This window comes from Ursus maritimus, unplaced genomic scaffold (genome assembly GCF_017311325.1).
Source record: "Ursus maritimus isolate PB19 unplaced genomic scaffold, ASM1731132v1 scaffold_6, whole genome shotgun sequence".
Taxonomy (NCBI): Eukaryota; Metazoa; Chordata; class Mammalia; order Carnivora; family Ursidae; genus Ursus; species Ursus maritimus.
The window spans coordinates 18,379,076-18,400,994 of NW_024426774.1; the positions used below are offsets into that span (position 1 = coordinate 18,379,076).

Here is a 21,919-nt window from a genome sequence, read left to right on the forward strand (position 1 = left end):
CCAGCAGCCGCCTAATGCGTCTGGACCACAAAGGGGGCCCTCGCCTCTTCCCTATCCCAGCTCCATCTTCACAAGCGGTAACAGACAGGAGTCCCCGAGGGTACGAAATCTTTCTTTCCGGATGATTTTCAAGGAAGGGGGGGGGAAGATGCATGTGTGCTAATGGAACCTCTATGGCCAAAGCAAATTATCTGCAGATGTGCCCTGACCAGCCACACACTCATCAATTTGTCAGGCTGCTGTCCCTGAAATTTATGGCGCTGTCTGAGAAGTGGTGTGTCTGTCCAAAGTTGCGATCAAGGCTCTTTCCCACTTTACGGAGTTGGCACTTTGGCCCATAATTATAAGCTGGTACTTTTTACCTGCCTCAGACTCAGTGAAATTTCCAATTTTCTGAACTACCTTCTCTCACAGACTCTGCTGGTCTCTAAGACTTGAATGGAGGGAAAAGAAAAACATCAAAACTGAAGTGATAATGTAATTAAGCGACCTGATTACTGGGAGGAAATAAGACATTTTTATGATCCCAAAACTGAAAAGAAAAAAAAAAAAAGGCACTTCAGGGAGAAAAATCAGGAGTACGAGAGCACGAAATCGTGCCCTAGACCTCACCTGTGCTTGGCATCGCACTATTAACATAAGCACACGCTCAAGTGGGGTCCAGCGGGGTCAGAGCACTTGACATTTCATTTGAAATTTGCCCAGGGCTAGTTTTTAGGAGTATCTGGGCCTTAGTTGGCCAGAAAATTTTAAGGAAGCAAGAGAGTTAGGTTTAAATCCTGGCAGGTCCAGCCCACGTCAGAACTACTTCCTGTTCTAGGTAGCCCTGCGGACAGAAGTCCATCGATTTTTGGTCTTCTTTTGAGCTCTGCTGATGCCTGCTGGTTTGGGGTAAGAAGGATAAGCTACAGCATATGTTCTCCAGTACCTCTTACTCTCATCTCTAAGCCAAGGAAATGATCTATAACAACATTGAAATAGCTTTTAAGTGCTTCTATGCCAGCTTTAATAGTTTTGGGCAAGGGACAGAAAGCCTCAGAGAAACCGTAAAACACCATCCACATGGCACCAGAATATTGTTTTGTTCTGGGAATTCTGCCCTTAGACAAAACCACACAGTCATGAATACGTAAACGACCACTTTTTGAGCCATCTAACAGAGACTGAGCTCTGCTACAGAGCAGGGAGCGGCAGCCCGGGGGTGGGGGTGGGGGCTCAGGGAGGAAAAGCCGCCAAGCCAACCACGGCAGGTGCTTCACCTGTGAGCGACAGTGCAAACCCCAGCCGAGCAGAGTCCACGGTGGGAAAGAGATCTTGTCTGCAATGGCCTCATCTGAAAAGCTACGCGGCAAATACTCCGCAAATAAGTATCAGGCCGTACTGCCTCAATGGGTAGATTAGCCGGTGGCGTCTACACTCTGGACAGTCAGGTCTCTCAAGGCTTGAAGAGAAGGAGCAGGATTAAGACCCTGGAACCGGGTCCATGAAGACATTTCCGCTGCCATCTCTGATGGTTATTTCCTGAGTGGCCGTGAAAGTTAACGGGATGAAGCCTTCACTATCAGCACAGAGAAGGATCCAGTGTGAGTCTGCGAAGTGAAATAAACACACAAGGCAATTTAGGATCTCTCATCTCATTCTATAAAGAAAAATAAGGCAAAATCTTCTTTTCAGGGTAAGAATAGAGTAGTTGATAATATTGAACTGATCATCATAAGACCGTGCAGACAGCTGGGGAGACGGAAGGACTGAGTACTACGGACGGTGACGTCATATGGCAGGAGCGGGTATTGATGGTATTGATGCATAGCTGGGGACGTCCATCTCTACCAGGTGAGGCATTTATCACTCAGTGCTGTGCATATGATTGTGCATGTAGTGCACTTGTTAGGGGTTGTGTACTGAGTGTCCCCATCTACACTCTCTTAAGCAGCTTCTCCAGAAACTATGTGAAGGTGGGAACAGCTACTCTCTGGAGGATCCTTTATTCTTTAGATCCATACCAACCTCTAGACACCCAAGGACGCTGAGCTGACTACTGCTAGACTAGAATGGTCCAGATAAAAATGAATGGTTTGTTCTGGGATAACCTAGGGCCAGAGGCCTTAACACATGCCTGGACCTTCTCTGGTTCTTTCGAATCTACTGTGCCTCACCTTTGACCCTGTAATTTCACTTCTGAAAATCTATACTTTCCAAGAACAACATGTTAAAATATGCAGAGAGGTTTTTATTAGTGCTATGTATGATGCTGAAAACTGGAAACCGCTTAAAGGTCAAAGAAGATATGGCAAAGTAAAATATGGTACACCCAGAATGGAATATTAACCCCACCCAGGACAAATGACAATTATGCAGTCATATCACAAATGCATGTTCCAAACAGAAAAATGCTGGTGCTACTATGTTAAGAGGGGAAAAATGAAACAGATTTCATGTTCAATGCAGTGGCTACTACCATTAGAAGAATGAGGCACCAAAAACCCACCACACAGTGCATCTGATGGAGTGGGCACAGCTCTGTTTGCTGGCATTTAGGGATGCCCTTCTCATCCCATGTTTGCTACATATTAAAATGACAATTCCTTTAAGAAATATTCTGCAACGCTGCTACGATCTTTATGTTTAGTCCAACAGGTGTATAGAGGTTTTTATGTCATTCCTTTGCAGCTGTTATACACTGCTTTGCAACTCTTCCAGTTTTTTCCTGTGTACATTTAGGTCTTCCACCACAGCTGTAAGCTCCTCAAGGGCCGAACCTGTGTTTTCCACGTGTTTCAGCACCTATGATAGACTTGGGTATACAGTAGGCAACGAACAATTCTTATTAACTATCTAGTGAATCACTGAATGGTTCTCGAATACTTCGTCTTCATTATCAACAAAAGTTACAAAATAGATGGTGGAGGGAGGGGGCGTGGGGTAGAGGCAGTTTCTGAATGCTACCTACCATGGAGCATCTCGACAAGAGAGAGGCCGAAAGTCTGCTGAACGGTACTGAGCCTTAGTTTGCCATCGCAGAGGAGCACAGCTCTTTTTTCAACAACAGGACCTACATAAGATTTCTTCAAATATAAAAATAAAAGTTGTTAAACTGATTGCAGAAGCAATAAACATTTCTTAAAAATAGAATGTGTAAGAAGTTTTTTTTTAAATATTTTATTTATTTATTTGAGAGAGAGAGAGAGAAAGAGAGAGAGAGAGCACAAGCAGGGGGAGGAGTAGGCAGAGGGAGAGGGAGAAGCAGGTTCCCCACTGAGCAAGGAGCCTGATGTGCTGGGGCGCCTGGGTGGCTCAGTTGTTAAGCGTCTGCCTTCGGCTCAGGTCATGATCCCAGGATCCTGGGATTGAGCCCTGCGTTAGGCTCCCTGTTCAGTGGGGAGCCTGCTTCTCCCTCTCCCACTCCCCCTGCTTGTGTTCCCTCTCTCGCTCTCTGTCAAATAAATAAATAAAAAATCTTAAAAAAAAAAAAAAAGGAGTCTGATGTGGGACTTGATCCCAGGACCCTGGGATTATGACCTGAACTGAAAGGAGTCGCTTAACCAACTGAGCACTTACAAGTGCCCTGTAAGCAGTTTTTAAAAATCCTATTTACTGGAGGAGATAATGCTAAGTGAAATAAGTCAAGCAGAGAAAGACAATTATCATATGGTTTCTCTCATCTATGGAACATAGGAACTAGGAAGATCGGTAGGGGAAGAAAGGGATAAAGAAAGGGGGGTAATCAGAAGGGGTAATGAAGCATGAGAGACTATGGACTCTGAGAAACAAACTGAGGGCTTCAGAGGGGAGGGGGGTGGGGGAATGGGATAGACTGGTGATGGGTAGTAAGGAGGGCACGTATTGCATGGTGCACTGGGTGTTATACGCAAGTAATGAATCATCGAACTTTACATCAAAAACCAGGGATGCACTGTATGATGACTAACATAATATAATAAAAAAATATTTTAAAAAATTAAATTTAATTTAAAAAAATAAATAAAAAATAAAATCCTATTTACTATCACTCTAACTAGACCAGTTGTAAATAAGCAGCTTTTGGTTACATTATTTAACACAGCAAAAGGATTTGATCCCAAAATATTTATGGGTTAAATACCATGACATTCCTACTTAAAATACATTAGGAAATTAAAAAAAAAAGCAATTATGGAAAAATATTAACAACTATTAAATCCAGATGACAGATTTAGGAGGGATTTATGTAGTCTTTATTTACGTTTACAATTTTTCATAATAAAAAATATATGTTTGAAATTTTTCATAATAAAATTTTAATTCAGTTTTAAACTGTTCTTTGGTTCTTTTAGAAACCTACATCCTTGGGGACCTGGGTGGCTCTGTTGGTTAAGCGTCTGCCTTCGGCTCAGGTCAGGATCCCAGAGTCCTGGGATTAAGCCCCCCCATCGAGACCGCCATTGAGCCCTATATGGAGCCCCTGCTCATGGGGGGGGGGTCTGCTTCTCCCTCTCCCTCTGCTTCCTCCCCCTTGCTGATGCTCTGTCTCTGTCTCTCTCTTTCAAATAAATCAATAAAATATTTTTTAAAAACCCTACATCCTTGAGTTGGTCAAACTGTAGTAGTTTTAAGAAAAAACTAATTAAAATACCTCTTCTTGATCATTATTAAATACTAATTTATTGTATTATTTATCAATGATTTCGATACCAACTTTCTGCAATATCTTTTAAAACAAAGATACAGAAGTCCACAGTAATCAAATTAGTGTGATATTGATAAAGTTCTAGTTAAAGCGACCAGCATTATAGTGGTCACAGTACGGAGAATCCAGAATTAGATCCCAGTATATGTAAGTTGATCAATGACAAACGTGGTAGATCCAATTCAGTGGGATTAAATATGGATTTTTTTTTTTTTTAAGTAAGCTCTATGCCCAGTGTGGGGCTTGCACTGAAGACCCTGAGATCAAGAGCTGAATGCTCCACATACTGAGCCAGCCCTGTGTCCCAAAGATGGATTTTTTTCCCCAAGGATGGAATTTTAATAATGCTGCTAGCACAACTGGTGATCTCTCAGGAAATAAAAGTGGCCTATATACCAAAATTTAATGAAAAGATTAAAAACTTAAATGTAAAAACTAATATAATAAAATAATGCAAGAGAATCTAGACTATTACAGGTATATTAATTTCTAGAATCTACAAAAACTTCTTATAAACTGATAACTCAAGAGTAAAAAAATAAGCAATAGGCAATTCATGTTCAAATGGCCCCAAAAGTAAAGGAAATACAAATGAATAAAAGTGCAAAGCACTTTACACATACAAGACTGGTGAGGCTGTGAGGAAAAGGACAGTCTCATAGGTTGAGAACGGGCATGTGATGATGCATTAAGTAAAAATCTTTGAGAGGCAATCTGGCAACGCTGTGAAAAGTAGAAACGTGTGTATGTATATATATATATACATACACACACACACTCTTCAAATTAGCACTTCCACTTCTGGGAACCAACCCAATAGAAATAAAAGTAGGAGTACAAATAGCTACACATAAGAAAACTACTATAGCACGACTGGGGGTGACTGAAGACACGGAAGTGAAGAGCTAAAGGCCGCGTGAATGTCCACCAAGGGCCCAGCTACATAAATGACGTACTCCCAGCACAGAGAGTGCACCCACGACCCCAGTTTTGTAAAACGATGACACACCACCACCCCCAAAATCTACAGACCTATGTATACAAAGAAATGTGTAAGACTGTAGGACTATGAACTAAAATAATGGAGGGAGCCACGTTAAGCAGTGAGTTAAAGTGAGTTATCGTGGGACGGGGGTAGGGCCAAGTTCAATGGGGAGAGAAATGTTCATGATAGAAACAGATAAGATATGATCCCATTCCTATAATACTGTATGTCTGCACATGCATTAAAGTTTTCTTTCTTTTTAAAGATTTTATTTATTTGTCAGAGAGGGGGAGAGAGAGCGAGAGCATACAAGCAGGGGGAGCAGCAGGCAGAGGGAGAAGCAGGCTCCCAGCTAAGCAAGGAGCCGGATGCCCACTTGATCCTAGGACCCCAGGATCATGACCTGAACTGAAGGCAGATGCTCAACCGACTGAGGCACCCAGGCGTCCCCCCTTAAATTTTTCTAAATCAACCTAACCTTTCTCTCTGCAATGCATAAAGAGAAGCTTCCCACAGTGAAAGAGCACAATAAGGAGAATTCTTTTTTTCTAAATATAAATTGCCAGGGTGAGTACAATCATTCATATTTTACACCACGCAGGTGATGCAATCACAGTGCATGCTGGCCGTGTGCCCACCTGGCCAGCAGCCGACAAACCCAGAGAGGTAGAGCAACCTGCCTGTAACGTAACACGCCCAGTTCAGGGAGGTTCAGCTACAACACCATCTTGCTTATCGATGACTTTTTCTTGCCAGTACCCACTGGCTGCAGGACCCTTCCCGTATAGCGGCAGCTCCTCAAAGAAGTTACCTGATAAGCGATGTGTACATAGGGCGGGTCCTGAGAGAGTGGATACACAGGAGAGGACTTCTCCTTTTGCAGAACATCTGTAAGTTCAGAGAGACATCGCTGCACTTCCGTCAGGGTCCTAGATAAAATTTCCATTTCCTTAGACAGCTGGTAAATTTCCTTTTCCCTTTGTAAGTTCTGGCTTGGAGGCCAATCAGGAGGTTCTGGAGTTAGGGTATGTGGGGGGGTGCTGCTGGCTCTGGGACGTGTTACTGAACAGTTAACAGACTCAGCATCGAGAGCGTCAAGGACGATGGAACCAGCACAGATACTGGTGGGAGGACTTTTGATTTCTCTAATAAGGGTTCTTCCAGGCCTCCCGCTTTGCCCACTGCCATTAGCTGTTAGGAGCCCTCTGTTTTGGTGATCAAAGTCTGGGGAAAGACTTTCAGTTCGCTTTTTTCTGTCTGTTTTATTTAACGGAGTACTGAGAGTAGAGTCTCCACTCTGGTTTTCAGTCGCTGTTACTGGAAATTCTTCTTCCAATGTTACTTCTCTAACAATCAAACGAATGATATACTGATCAGTCTTCGAAGAAGGAAGAAATGCTGACTCAGTGGATTTTTGTCTTCCTACCAAAATTAATAATAACTCATCTGTCAAGAAACATACACCTTTTGGCTTTTCACTTCTCTCTAACTGAATCTGCCCGATGCTTGGCACACGTGATGGAATGACGGAATAGATAAAAATTACATTGCAGGTATTGGAAGCCACCACCGCCACCTGTGCTTTAGGGTTAAACGCTATTAGATCGGGAGCCAGAATGCCGGGAATGGTGATTTTTCTGGTCTGGGTGATCTCTTTCTCAAAGGTCACAAGGACCAAATGTGAGGAATCCAGGCCAGTTCCGGTCAAGCAGTCCTTTTGTCTTAGACAAATAAGAGAACTACCCTCAGACTTGGAGGTATTCAAATGTATATGAGTTAGATCCAGAGGATCTGAAAAGGAAGAAGAAACGGGAGAAACTGAGGATTCAAAATTTGTTTCAGAAGCAACCGCCCCCTTATCCTCGGTGGGTACTTGATCAGTAACCGGTGAAGCACACAGACGAGTGTCTTCCCCACCAGGCAAGACATCAAAGGTTTCGGATGCATTTAAGCCACATATCTTATCTAGTGGAAGCTCAGTGGCTACAGCGACCTGTGAGTCTGCGATGGCCCCGATGGCGCGCACACAGCTGTCTACATCAAACACCGGGTAGAAGGAGCACCTGCAAAGGGTCTTCTGAGCACTGTCCCAAATAAAGGAATGCAGGCTGCTGCCGACTGCCACCACCAGCCTCCGGCCATCCCGGGTCCAACAGGCACAGTGAATGAAGTTCCCGGTGTCAATGTCCGCTTTCACCCGGGGACCGTCACCATGGATGCTTGGGAAGACGGACACATCCTGTGCCGTCAACACAGCCAGGACAGCACTCTTTGGATGCCACACACAGCCCTGGGGAAGGACAGGGAGTGATTCTCTAATCTCACACGTCCGCGACATCAGCCATTTGCCTGTCTCCGCAGTGCTGGGACACAGCTGCCACACAGTGGCATGATTCTTGTGCTGGACAGCGAGCAGAGCGGGCATGTCAGCCACACCAGGGGGGGCCCAGGACACTCCATGTACATGTTCAAACTGTCCAATGACCTTGGAGTCCCCAAACCTGGCCTCTCCACTGTGAAGCTGTAGATCGGTCAGGACTACCTGATGCCCGTCAGTCCAGACAAGGCCGTGAACTGGGTGTACTGCCTGATATAATGCATTCAGGCCCGTCCTGAGGAGTCTTCCTTTTCCCAACTCCATCCTTTTGGATACAGGTTGTCTGAAATCAGTAAGAAGGAAAGACTTACCAGGAGAATATAACCAGACAAATCTAAAATGTAGGACATTTTACAGACAATTGGCTTAGGCCTTTCACAGGTCAATATTTCAAGGGGATAAAAGGACAAAGGAACGTGACAGATTAAAAGACACTACTGAGCCACACATAACAAGCAAATGCAATATATAAACTTTGGCTCTTGAATTGAGGAAATAAAATTTTTTTCAAAGATTTATTTATGAGAGAGAGAGAGAGAGAGCGCGTGCACAAGCAGGGGGAGTGGCAGGCAGAAGGAGAAGCAGGCTCCCCGCTGAGCAAGGACCCCAATGTGGGGCTCCATTCCAGGACCCTGGGATCATGACCTGAGCCAAAAGCAGATGCTTAACTGACTGAGCCACCCAGGTGTCCCAAGGAAATAAAATTTTCTATAAAAAAAAAAGATATTTTTAGAATTGGAGAAATTTGAATATGCAATGGATATTCGTAGATGTTGTGGAGTTATTAATTTTCTTAAGTGTGAACACGGTATTGTGGTTATGTAGGAGAATGTCCGTACCATTAAAATATAATGCTGAAGTATTTGGGGTCAAGTGTCATGACGCCTACAGTTCGCTTTCAAATGGTTTCACAAAAAACACAAACACAAAACCCCACACATTTTATACAGAAATGCAGAGAGATCAAACAGATGTAGCAAAATGTTAATAATTCTTTAGATTGAGTTGGGGCGCCTGGGTGGCTCAGTCGTTAAGTGTCTGCCTTCGGCTCAGGGCGTGATCCTGGCGTTCTGGGATCGAGCCCCACAACAGGCTCCTCCGCTGGGAGCCTGCTTCTTCCTCTCCCACTCCCCCTGCTTGTGTTCCCTCTCTCGCTGGCTGTCTCTATCTATCTCTGTCAAATAAAATAAAATCTTTAAAAAAAATAAAAAATATTCTTTAGATTGAGGCTATATTGGTATTTATGGCACTTTCAAATTTAAAAAGTTTTCAAATTAAAAAATCGAGGGGCGCCTGGGTGGCTCAGTTGGTTAAGCATCGAAATCTTAATTTTGGCTTAGGTGATGATCTCGGGTTGTGAGATGGAGCCCCATGCAGGGCTCTGAGCTCAGCCAGGAGTCTGAGGATTCTCTCTCCTCTGCCTCTCCCACCACTCACATTTTCTTTCTCTCTAAAAGACAAAACAAAACTGAGAAAGACTTCTTTCCCATCTAATTTGTATTCTTTCACTGCCAAATTGCATTAATTGATATTCACATCCCTGACATTATTAGCACTTATTTCCTCAACTCCCTTCAAAAGGGCTTTTACCTCCACAGTGAAATGACACTCAAAAGTCACTGTTGTTCCTTCTACTTCCTCATATTCAAATAGCGCTTAATAATTTTCAGCCCATTTTCACATTCCCTATCATTTGCTCCTTGCAACAATCTTTCATAATAATACAAAGGAGGTTAAGAAAGTATTATCTTCCATTTTCCCATTCTTAAGTTTTTTTTCAGGCATTTAAATTACTAAAGTAGTACACGCTCACTGCAGTGAAATTCAGACAAACCAGAAGTGTCTAAAATAAAATGAAATGTTTCTTCTTATCCTATGCCAACGCCTCCCCTCCCCAATCTCAAATCCTTGATAAAAGCACTGTTAACAATTTGGTGTGTAGCCTTTGTAACCATTTAAGAAAACTACCAATAAATAAAATAAAATAAAATAATTGTATTATGTGCTAAGTTTTTTTTCCTTTTATTTATGTTTAAAGATTTTTTAATTTATTCATTTGAGAGAGACAGAGTGAGCGAGAGCACGAGCAGGGGGTAGAGTCAGAGGGAGAAGCAGACTCCCCCACTGAGCAGGGTGCCTGATGCAGGGGTTGATCTCAGGACCTGATCATGACCCAAGCTGAAGGCAGACGCCCAACTGACTGAGCCATCCAGGTGTCCCAGTTTTTTTTCCCCATTAAACAAAAAGTGGGGTACAAGTCAAAGTTCCTGGGTACTAACAACAGAAATGACTCTGGCTAATTTAAGCAAAAAAAGAAGGCTCAAGAACCAGGCCCTGCAAACAAGCAGGAACCAAATGGGGCTAGGCAGAATAAACCATGGCCATCCCTCCCTCCCCCACACATTAGTGCCTGAGAATCTAACTTCACGGCTAAGCCTAGCTTCCATGCCCTGCTCTAGCTGCCAGGATGGGGAGAGGGTTTCCCCACACAGGCTTCTGTAATAGGGGGATGGGGCTCTGCCTCCCACTGAGACTCAAAGGGCAGTTGCCCCCAAATTAGGGAATGGGTTTTAAAAAAATAACAATTACCACAAGGATCATATGTTACATATTATTCACTAATTTATTTTAAATCATGGGTACCTTTCCAAGTCAGTAAAAATAGAACTCCCCCAATCTTTTAAGTAGATTCATTAGTAGCTGCAAGGAATGCCATTATGTACCCAATGCTTTCCCTGTAGGTGGGAGTTCAGCTTGTTTTCAATTTTTATTTAGATGTGGATAGAGTCCAAAAGTTTGGTACTCAGTTCTCACCACTGTTTTCTCTTTTCTCTCCTTCCAGTGTCACCTACTCTCTTGCCTTTGATGATCATCTCTGTTTATTACTGTCAGGCCTGCATCTCTCCTGGCTTCTTGCTGAGCTGCAGTGCTACTGGAATATCTGTTAGGCTTCACATTATGGCTGACAGTAGCCCTGCCCACATTCATTTCAAACCAGATGTGCATTAAAGAAAAAAAGAATGTTTTTTTTTGGTTGTTGTTCTCAACAGCAGCTCCTTAATGAATACCACCATTCTCATATTCACTCAGGCTAAAAACTTGGGATTCCATTTGACTGCTCTCCTGTACTGTCAGTTAGTCACCAAGTCCTATTAATTCTTAGAAGTGTTTCTGAATCCAGTCCTCCTTGTCATTCCCACCAGCGCTATCCTGAGTCAGATCACTGTCACCTCAAACCTAGATGACTGCCAACGATCTCCTCCTACTTGATTTCCCCACCTCTGTCTTTCTTCAGTCCATCTTGTGCAAAACCAATCTTAAAATGTTCTTTTACGTATTTATCAGCTTAAAAGTTGGCAGATGTTAAAAAAAAAATTGGCAGACGTTACCTACCGCCTATAGCTGCGCTGTTCCATACAGTACCTACTAACCATGTGTGCTTTGTAAATTTAATTAAAATTCTAAAAAATCCAGTTGCTCAGTCACACTAGCCCTTTTACAAGTGGTCAACAGTTACATGTGGCTAGTGGCTCTCATATTGGACAGGGCAGAACAGAACATTTCCATCAGTGAGGAACCTTCTGCTGGACAGCACTGGCCTATAGGATAAACTCTGAATTCCTCAGTTGGGCATTCAAACCCCTGCCCCAGTGTAGACCTACCTAGCCCTCCAGTCTTACTTCTGTTTACTCATCTTCATAGTTACAACGGCTGGTGAAGTGAAGGCCCAGCTTAAACACCATCTCCTCCAACAGGTCTTCTTTAATCATCCTGCTAAAGCTGGTACTTCCCTCCTCCTAAGGCCCACAGCCCTTACAGTCTAAAGCACTCGTGTGACACCTTCAGTTCATTACCTGCAATTACCAGTCCCTCTTTCATGTACTGCCTCGCATTTCACAACTCACACACAAAGTCCTTGAGAATAGAAACTAGACTTAACTTCTTTGCCTGACAGTTTCTAGTACATTTCATGAAGTGCTGGCAAGTACTTTCAGATGGATTGCTCTGTGTCCATTATATCCTAAAAGGAGTTTCCAATTGGGTCATGGTATTGCCAAGGGTTGTGTGGTGATCACATTTTGGTTTGTTGTTTTAGGCTCTTATGATACTGTCAGTAAACCTCTTTGAACTGTATTTGGATGTTCTTTCTAAGTCTGTTAAAAAATCCAGCCTCTTCAATAACAACTAAAACGATGAGGGATTATATATTAGGAGATATTTCCCTCCCCTACTGGGCCATATAGTCCTAATGCAGCCATACACCAGCATTTCTCATTTTCTGTATGATTTAAAAAAATAAAAGTTAAGCAACCATACATATTAGCACAAATTTCCAGGTCTTAAAGAACTCATACTGTCATTTAAATCATGACAATAAACAATCAAACAATGTTAATAAATCATATATTTATATGATAAAATTTTAACATTCTATAAAACTAATGTAGGATTTTGCAACAATCAAATGTTTCCTTCCTAGGGTAGTTACAGGGGGGAAAACATCTTTATTTCTGGTGATTACTATAACGTCGAGTCTATATCAGTGCCACAGTATGAAAATCTTTCCTTGAGTCGTCTTACGTACAGAACCTGGTTTACTGTTGCTTTAGTGAGCTTCAAGTTCAGATGCACCAAAAGTTGGCTTTGCCTTAGTATTCAGCCAAAATCTACTATTTGGCTTGGATTTCAGTCTTTGGAAAACTGAACAGCCTAATGCTAGCATCCCTAAATGGTGTGTTCACACATATCTAAGATAAGGTCAGATGAGAATAAGGCAGTAACGAGAATAAGCTGGATATTCTAATTTATCTAAATGATAAGTATTCATTTTCAAATAGAGACAAACATGACAACCATTCTTTATTTAAAAGGCAACAATTTGCTCAGGTACATTCTATTTCAAAATCCTATCGGTGAGTTGAGATATATACACACCTCAACTTGGAATGAGTGAATATATATATATATTGGCTGTAGGAATAAAATGTTGCAATAATAAATGACTAACATTAATTTTAGGACAAAAACAAGAACTTTCACGTAGTTGACTTACTGAGAAATAGACTAGCATAGTATAAATATTAAAAAAGAGTACATTAGCTAGGTAACTTAAAGAAAAGCATTGCACTTTTTTGATCAATGTGTTTATGATATTTATTTATATTTTTTAATTTTTATGTTTTTAAGATTTTATTTATTTGACAGAGAGAGAGAGCGCACATGGGAACCCACAAGCAGGGGGAGCAGCAGAGGGAGAGGGAGAAGCAGGCTCCCAGACGAGGGGGGAGCCTGATGCGGGGCTCGATCCCAGGACCCCGGGATCATGACCTGAGCCGAAGACAGATGTTTCACCGACTGAGCCCGACCCAGGCACCCCTCTTTTTTAAAGATTTTTTAAAGTAATCTCTACAACCAACGAGGGGCTTGAACTCATAACCCCAGGATCAAGAGTCACCAACTCCACCCACTGAGCCAGCCAGGCACCCCTAACTTTTAGTCTTTAAATTCTATTTAGCCATGGGTCTTTTAAGTAAACATCCTATCTGGGAATTATTCACAAGTTGTGAGAATAAACTAAAGGCAGACAGTGAACTTGTCATCAGTTTTCATGAGGTGGAAAATCTCCAAAATTCCTAATAAATCATTTTCAGTCCAGACATAATACTGAAAAAGAGAATGAAGGAAAAAGTGTTAAATAAAAATGAGGTACCCAAAATATCTTGCAGCTGAAAGGAAGTGGCTTTTTAGCATTGAAAGTGTGTCGCTTGGCGATCACAAGTTCAATCCGGGAGCGGCAGCAGTGCTGAGAAATTATTTTTCCTGTAAAATAAGGTCAAACCTTTGAAATGTAATGACTATAATGTTTTAATAATAAATTTTTAACAACAGGAATGAAATTTCAGATTTGTCTTTTGTCTCACAGGTTCTTATGATTGCCCCAGTGGAATACTAGTTTTTACCCCTGGCCATTTATGCAGCCAAAATGCATTTTTCGGGCACCCCTAGTTCAAACTTCCCTGATCAAAAACAAGATACCAAAAATCAGTAATTTAGGCAAAATAATAGCAATGCTTACAGTAGCAGTTCTTGGTTCAAAGTTTCAGGATGCTGACAGGAATCGAGTAAACAAAAAATGTGCACTCTGACTAGATAATCCTGTATCTAAGTCACTGTAATCACAATTTTTGGGTATAGCCCTACTATGATGCTACGATAAATTGGGGAGACCAATAAAATATGCAAGATGCACTTAAAGCCTGAAATGAATCAACTCATCATGACTCATCATGGAGTTGGTCAACACAGTAGATGGCTACCCCAAATCCTTTTTGTAAATAGATTATGTAACAATTACATATAATAATATCATAAATGTTGGGGCGCCTGGGTGGCACAGCTGTTAAGCGTCTGCCTTCGGCTCAGGGCGTGATCCCAGCGTTATGGGATCGAGCCCCACATCAGGCTCCTCCTCTAAGAGCCTGCTTCTTCCTCTCCCACTCCCCCTGCTTGTGTTCCCTCTCTCGCTGGCTGTCTCTATCCTGTCGAATAAATAAATAAAATCTTAAAAAAAAAATATCATAAATGTGCATAAAGATTAAAATCTTATAAAATTAAATGCCAAAATCTAATTCCAAAACACATTATATTATTTGATAGAGTGATCTTTTTTTTTTTTTAATTTATGTATTTGACAGAGAGAGAGACAGCCAGCGAGAGAGGGAACACAAGAAGGGGGAGTGGGAGAGGAAGAAGCAGGCTCCCAGCGGAGGAGTCTAATGCGGGGCTCGATCCCAGACTGCCGGGATCACGCCCTGAGCCAAAGGCAGACGCTTAACGACTGAGCCACCCAGGCACCCCTAGAGTGATCATTTTTACTGCAATTCAGGATCCAAGATGTCTTAAAAGAATCTCCTTCTTAAGGTTTTCAAGTAACTTTCTTTCATCTATAGTCTTCCTTTAGAAGAAAAAAAAAAAAAACCCAAACATGGGTATTTGTATATATTTACATAAAGATGCAGACAAAAATGGGGAATGATACACACCAAAACTGTTCAAGATAGATAACTAAAATGGAGTGGGGTGATATAACAGGTAAGATGGGACTCTCCTATTTTCGTATTTTTTGAAAAACTTGTTTTATAATAAGCATGTATTCAAATAGCCTTTTTGTGATTGAAAGAAGGAAATAAAGATTTAAATGTAAAAAATACTTCATAAAGAGCTCTTTTGAGCCAGTTAAAAAGACAAACACCTGAATTTTAAAATGGCCAAAGAATATCAAGAGACAATTTACAAAATAATACAATATGATCAATAAACATATTGAGTGGTGGTTAATCTTACTAGTTATCAAAGAATTGTCTGAACTTGCGGTGTCCATTCCTTCACCACTTTTTTTTTTTTTTTTAATAATTTCTACACCCAGCCTGGGGTTTGAACTCACGACCCTGAGATCAAGAGTGGAACACTCCACTAACTAAACCAGCCAGGTACCTCCTTACCACTCTCTTCTTTTTCTTTTTTTTAAAGATTTTATTTATTTATTTATTTGACAGAGAGAGAGAAAGAGAGCACAAGCGGGGGAGCAGCAGGCAGAGGGAGAAGCAGACTCCCTGAGCAGGGAGTCCAACATGGGGCTCAATCCCAGGACCCTGGGATCATGACCCGAGCCGAAGGCAGACGCTTAACCAACTGAGCCACCCAGGCGCCCCACCACTCTCTCTTCTTACCCCACTCCAAATTGACCCTATTACCACCTTTTCCAAGCCACCAGTGCCATTTAGGTCACTGAACCCAAAGGACACTTTTCAACCCTGTTTTACTGAGTAGTATGTGTCAAAGACAGAACTTGAGAAGTTGCCTTTGGACTCTAAATCCATAGAAATGTATTCTCTACTGGGTGCCTGGGTGGCACAGATGGTTCAGTGTCCAACTTTTGGTTTAGGCTTAGGTGGTGATCTCGGGGTCATGGGATCCAGCCCCATGTTGGGCTCTGCGCTCAATGGGGAGTCTGCTTGTGATTCTCTCTCCTTCTACCCTTCCACTCATGCTCTAATAAACGAATCTTTAAAAAAAAAAAATGTATTCTCTACCAAACTGCCTGGTGATTTGCTTTTAACTATCTGCAACTTAGTTCTCATACCTCTTTGCTAGCCTTGTCCTTGCCTGTAGAGTCTTTTACTAAGAAGGAACGGTCTATTATGCTTCCACACATGATGTCAGATTAAGTGGGTCTGCGGTGGCTTGCTAAATGGAGGAATTAAGTCCCCTGTCATTACTAATGAAGAAAACTGCCATCTCTAACCCACTGGTCTTATATAAGATAATATATGTTTTCCTCTAATATCTACTTATGCACTTTTAAAATAATTTAATTGATAAATAATGCATGATACTTTTTCCTGAGCAGAGAAAATTCCTAACGGTCCAATTATATCAAAGGCAATTTATATGATACATTTTAGGCCACCCAAGTCAGTCTAATGTCATTGACGATGTGTATGGCCAGGGATAGCACAGGGTAAGGATTTATAAATAAGAGAAAGACAAACATGATCATGTTACTGAGATTTTTAGAAAAATTAATTTTAGTATTTTCATCCTTAGTAAAAGAAATTTGGCATATTTTTCTCAAAAACCGAACACAATTGACAAAAATCGATTCCAAACCTTTGTACTTCACTGCTAGTTCAGGTCTTGATCACCTCTCCCTTTTTAGTAGGGTAGGTCAAGGAAAAATCTCTGGACGCCAGTCTCTTCCTTTCCACAGAGCCCAGATGCTCTATGTCATTGGGCAGAATCATCCTTTTTATTTTTTAAGATAAGATACTTGAGAGAAAGAAAGAGAGAGCACACAGGAGAGTGGACAGAGGGAGAGAATCTTCAAGCAGATTCCCCGCTGAACACGGAGTACCACGTAGGGGCTTGATCCCAGGACCCATGAGATCATGACCTGAGCTGAAACCAAGAGGTGGACGCTCAACTGACTAAGCCACCCAGACGCCCCAGGGCAGAATCGTCTTTTTAAAAAAATCACAGCTATGGTCATTTTGTTCTTCTGCTCAAATACTTTGTCTCTACAGTCTACATATATTTAAAAAGTTCTTTCACAACGTCTTAGCAAGGTATTTCAGGCCTTCTATTTTCTGAGATCGATATACCTTTCCAACCTTATCTCCCTGATCCTAAAGGGCCTGCTGAGGAGAGGAAAAACTAGCACACATTCATATGACAATGTGCAGGATGGACCTGGGAAAGAAGGCGGCTGGTAAGTTTAATGAGGGGCCGCGAAATAGTTTGAATGTTACAATGAGAAAGGGAGCCAAGTTTGTAGCTACTTCAGTAGAGAAAAAGAGCCTGATTGAAAACAGATTGCTAAGGCAGATGGAATAGATAATGTTATCAGGTAGGGTATGAGTGGTGAGGAAGAAAGGAGAATTAAGGACAACACACAATTTTTTTGCTTGGGAAGTTGTTGAACCATTGATCAGAGATAATACAGGGCACAGAGCGTGCTTCAAAGGTAGGAAGGGTGTGCAGTGTGTGATAAATTTTGTATTAGATCTGCTTCATCTAAGATGTCTATAGGGTAGCAATGTACCTTAGGCAGTCAGAGGTTAAAGATTTGGGAGTCACTGTCATAATGTAGGTAGTTAAAGCCAAAGCAGTGGACAGCCTGGCTGTGAAAGATCAGAGAGCCAAGAGGACAAAGGCTGAAATAGTCTTCAGGCATTCCCCAATTATTTTGTATTTTTAAAAATATTTAAATTCTGCCTGAAGCTAACTGTGTACTTGTTAGCCTCTCAACCCTCAGACTATAAGATTTCAGGGAATTTTAGGGANAGAAAAGCTCACTGTTTTATTAGCTCAGGGGAGAGACAGTCAGAACCAGGACCTGGTGCTCAGCCTATGGCCATTTAATGCTGGTTTTTAATCTTCTTGAAAGACAACTCACCGTGAGTATCAAGGGGCCTGAGCGAAGGGGACCACTTTCAGTTGGTTTAAACAAAGCTACAAAACCCCCAACTTGTTTTTCTATTATTGTGTTTCCACTATAAAATAATTTCAAGTTCTTTATATATATATATATATTTTAATTAACACACAAGAAAGGTAAAAAGGTAAATTCACAAAAAAACATTCAACCAAAGGAAAAAAATTATGACTACATCCCTCTGGGCTTTTTTATATGCAGTTTCGGTTAAATTTTTTTCAATCATACTGTAAAATTTCGTATCACGATTTTTTCACTTATTATATATTAGCGTTTTTCCATGCCATTTAAATTTTATAAATTATTTTTAGAAGCCACTTGATACTAAGTGAAGTCGCATAATTTTTCCTCACTGTTGAGACACCTGGTTATAAGGTTTTAAAGCTAACTTTATATTATTATAAATAACGCTGTGATAAAGGTCTCTATGGATAAAGCATGTTCTTCATTTCGGATGGCTTCCTTAGGATATATTCCCAAAAGTGTCACCAGTGAGTCACATGGAATATAGTCAAACGTTTAAGCCCACCCCTCGCTCGTCGTCAGCGGCCAGTCCTTCGCACGCGTACCTCCTACTCCCATTCTCCTCACCCTCTCTGCACGCCTGGGTCTCCTCCCCACTCCCCAACAAGTGCCGGTCCCTCCACCCCCCTCCGGCCCACCCACAGCCTCCCGACACCAGCTAGGCTGGGCAGCAGCAGAGACAAAATACCTTTGGTATCACTGCCCACAGAAAATAAGAATCCAAGTGCCGCGGAATCCCGAGCCCAGAGCGAATACCGGAAGCATCGGCTCCTAGGCTTCTGATAGGTGAGCGGTAGCGGGCAAGCCCCACAATGCCTGTTGCCTATTGGTTTTTGCTTGTGTCACGTTAGGGGAGGGGCCTTCCCCTTGACCAATAAGCTCGGGATTTGCCGCACAGATCTCTGGGAATAGTAGTTTCTGTGAAACTCCATCTACAGTAAAGCAGCTACACTTTGCTCTCACTTTAGGGTAGAGCCTTCCCTCACTTCTCCTCGATTCTCTTAGTCTAAGAAAGAGTACAGGATCCCTAGAGTCAACACGGTTTCTTAACTTTTTTTGGGAGGAGGAAGGGGGTCAGGGAGTGAGAAGGTGTTGAGGACTTCTTTAAAATGCGATAAAATCTCCCCACAAAAATGTTCTTACTCATACAAAATATTGTGCATTCAACTGAAGCCGCTCCATGGACCTGTCCGAGTTATAAACTCCTGTTCGACGCTTACCCCAAGAGTGCCTCCCCATGGCCACAGTCCAAGGACCTAGCGCGATACTAGACTTTAGATAGCTACACACCTGGGAGACTCTGGGCCACGCAGTAAAGCAGCCCATAGGGAGTTTCAGATGCTGACCCTCATAGTACAGTTGACAATCATCTTTCTTGAACAAAACAGCCAGTCCTCCTTCAGCAAGACTGATAACCTGAAATGTGACCTAACCACCTGGGAGAGTGGGGGCGTGGTGGGGGGAGGAAATGGACGAAGAACATTCTAGGGCCCACTCTGGCTGCCTCTGCTCAGGCTTCTCTCCCCGTGCCTATATTCCAGTACCACCGGTCAGAATCATGCTCTCAAGTCAATTTTTAGAACAATGCAGGGAAAAATGAGAGAAAAAGAGAGGGAAAAAAATTAAAGTTCCATTCATTCTTCAAGCAATTTATCTCCTCCAAATATATCTTTCCAGATTCCTGAAACTGTTTTGGGTAGCGGTGAAGGGTCTGGCGTGGAAGAAGAGCTCAATTTACTCATTCATCTCACAGCTTGAATCACTCCACGCTGTAACTAACTCTGTGTCCCCACCCGTCACAAATTTCGTTCTTTAACGACAGCGATTCTGCTTTAATTTAATTGGTATCCGCAGGGCGCAGTGCTTTGCCTTGAAAGGTGGGAAACTACCTGTGAGTGGGGCAGAACTACGCGGAATGGTGAATAGGGGTTTAGGGTGGTTGCGGTAGGGTAATGTTGCGCCTACATTCCGGGCAGTCGAGCTAGGGTAAGTACCTATCAGGTGCTTCCATAACGTTCTGAACTCCAGTGAGCGCATCTATTTAAAGTGTTGGTTTAGTTGCCGGCCTTCCCCTAGTCTGTGGGACCGGGTTGACTCCCCAGAGCTTAGCACAGAGTAGATGCTAGATAAATCTGTGTGGAACGGATGGATAGATCGATGGATAAATGGATGGATGCATGGATGCATGGATGGATGCGCGGGTGTCTCATGCCTCCCTCGCCATCCTCCCCAGTTAATGACCGTTAGCCTGGCCACGCTCTGGAGCAGCCGCGTCAGGGTCCCTTCCCCCGGGCCCCGCCCCAGTCGACCCCACCTTTCCGCGCCGCTCCGCCCCGCCGCCCCCTTCCCCGTGGCCCCTCCCCGCGCAGGTCCCGACTCCCGCCGCACCTCCTCCGGCTCTGCAGTGGCGGCGGGGAGGCGAGCCGGAGCGCCAGCCGGGCCAGGGCCGGAGCCGAGCCGGGGTCGGGGCAGCAGCGGGGACCCTCGGAGGCGGGGCCAGTGGGACTGCGATGGGCGTGGAGATCGAGACCATCTCCCCGGGAGACGGTACCGGGCGGCGGAGCCGGGGGAGGAGGAAGGGTCCCGGGGCGGAGCCGGGCGGGCGGGGGTCTGATTCTGAGGTAGCGCGGAGGGTGCTGAATCGGGGGCGGGCATAGGATGGGGCGGCTGGAGGAGACCCCAGACGGGATTGTTGGGGGGTCTAGCAGACGATCCTCCACCATCCCCTTCCGCGCCGGCTCACCTAGGGGATCGAAGGCGGCGGCCAGGAGCCGGGGGTCTGCGGCCCGCCACCGCCCCGGGGGCCTCGGGCCGCCGCTGCAGCGGCTGTAACCTCTCAGTTATCTGCTACTGCTGATTTCCCAGCGCAGGGCTTTAGCTCTGCTTTCCCTGCCCTGCTAGGTGAGCTCTGGGGACAGCTGGAAGGGTTCCCTTCTGCTTGGGGCAATCCTTTCTAACGCGCCCCCCTTCGGGCCTCCGATCGGGCGGCCCCTGTGGGCTGGGCGGTGAGATGTTGTGGGGACCGAGCCAGTCTGGGAAGGAAGAAGCGCTCCCTCCGCCGCCTCTGCATCTTGCTTTATCCTCCCCGCCCCACTCAGCCTCTCCAGCCATCCTGTACGCTTCCATGGCTTTCATTACCGTCTCAAACCGATGCCCTCCAAACTTAAGCCTTTAGCCCAGATCTCCGACCCGAGTTCAAGGTGGTCCATTTATCCAGCTGCGGCTCGACCTCTACCTGGATGTCCCACGGATACCTAATTCAGCAAGTCCAAAACAACTCATGCTCCTTGTCCTCCCCACTCCCAAGCACTCCTCTGTTATTCCCTTTTCCCTGCCCCCAGAACTGGCACCACGCACTTTCCCAAGCCAGGCATCTCTTGTATAATTGGGTCTGGATGTGCAAGGAATAGCCATTTTTTAATTTTTAAATGAAACTTAATCCAGTCCAGAGCCCCCATTTCTGCAGAATTTGATAGACAAACTTCATGTGAGACATAACCGACAACCCCCACCCCTTCTAGGAAATTGGAGGACCTCTTGGTTCTTGTTAAAGGCAATGGTCCTTAGAGGGCCCAGCCCCTACCCTTATCACCCCGCAGGTACAGGCTTCTTTGCCCACCCTGGGAACCATGAGGCTGGGTCCCAGGAAGCATCTCCCTGAGACTTTGTCACACCCCAGAGCACTGCCACTGAGTTCTGCCAAGGGGCTGGAGGCTTCTTCTCCCTTCCCTAGCTCAAAGTAGCCTTTAGAGTTTTCTCTGCTTATCCTCCCTCTCTGGCCAAGGACAAAGGGCATTTTCTCTTGAGGGAGATTAGATTTTTAGAGGAAGCCTGCAAGAGCTTTGGCCTGCTTTTAACAGTCTAAACCCTTGA

The 21,919-nt window shown here is 43.7% G+C and overlaps 1 protein-coding gene across 1 annotated transcript; it reads right to left on the reverse strand.

Moving 5' to 3' along the window:
- Positions 1-979: 979 nt before the first annotated feature.
- LOC103671692 (WD repeat and coiled coil containing) lies at positions 980-19,026 on the reverse strand. Its single transcript, XM_008700380.2, has 4 exons — positions 18,735-19,026; positions 6,463-8,311; positions 2,951-3,065; positions 980-1,589 (listed from the first exon to the last, which is right to left on the reverse strand). Exons 2-4 carry the CDS (start codon positions 8,290-8,292, stop codon positions 1,462-1,464), a joined length of 2,073 nt encoding a protein of 690 aa, XP_008698602.1. The 5' UTR covers positions 8,293-8,311; positions 18,735-19,026; the 3' UTR covers positions 980-1,461.
- Positions 19,027-21,919: the final 2,893 nt, after the last annotated feature.

Bases quoted from the DNA above. Each gene is read 5' to 3' on its own strand.
- LOC103671692 (XM_008700380.2), bottom strand. From the start codon at position 8,292: ATGGAGTTGGGAAAAGGAAGACTCCTCAGGACGGGCCTGAATGCATTA. The intron at 3,066-6,462 runs GTAACTTCTTTG...TTATATTTGAAG, and splicing joins ATGTACACATCGCTTATCAG to AAATCTTATGTAGGTCCTGT. The intron at 1,590-2,950 runs GTAGGTAGCATT...TTCACTTCGCAG, and splicing joins TCTTGTCGAGATGCTCCATG to ACTCACACTGGATCCTTCTC.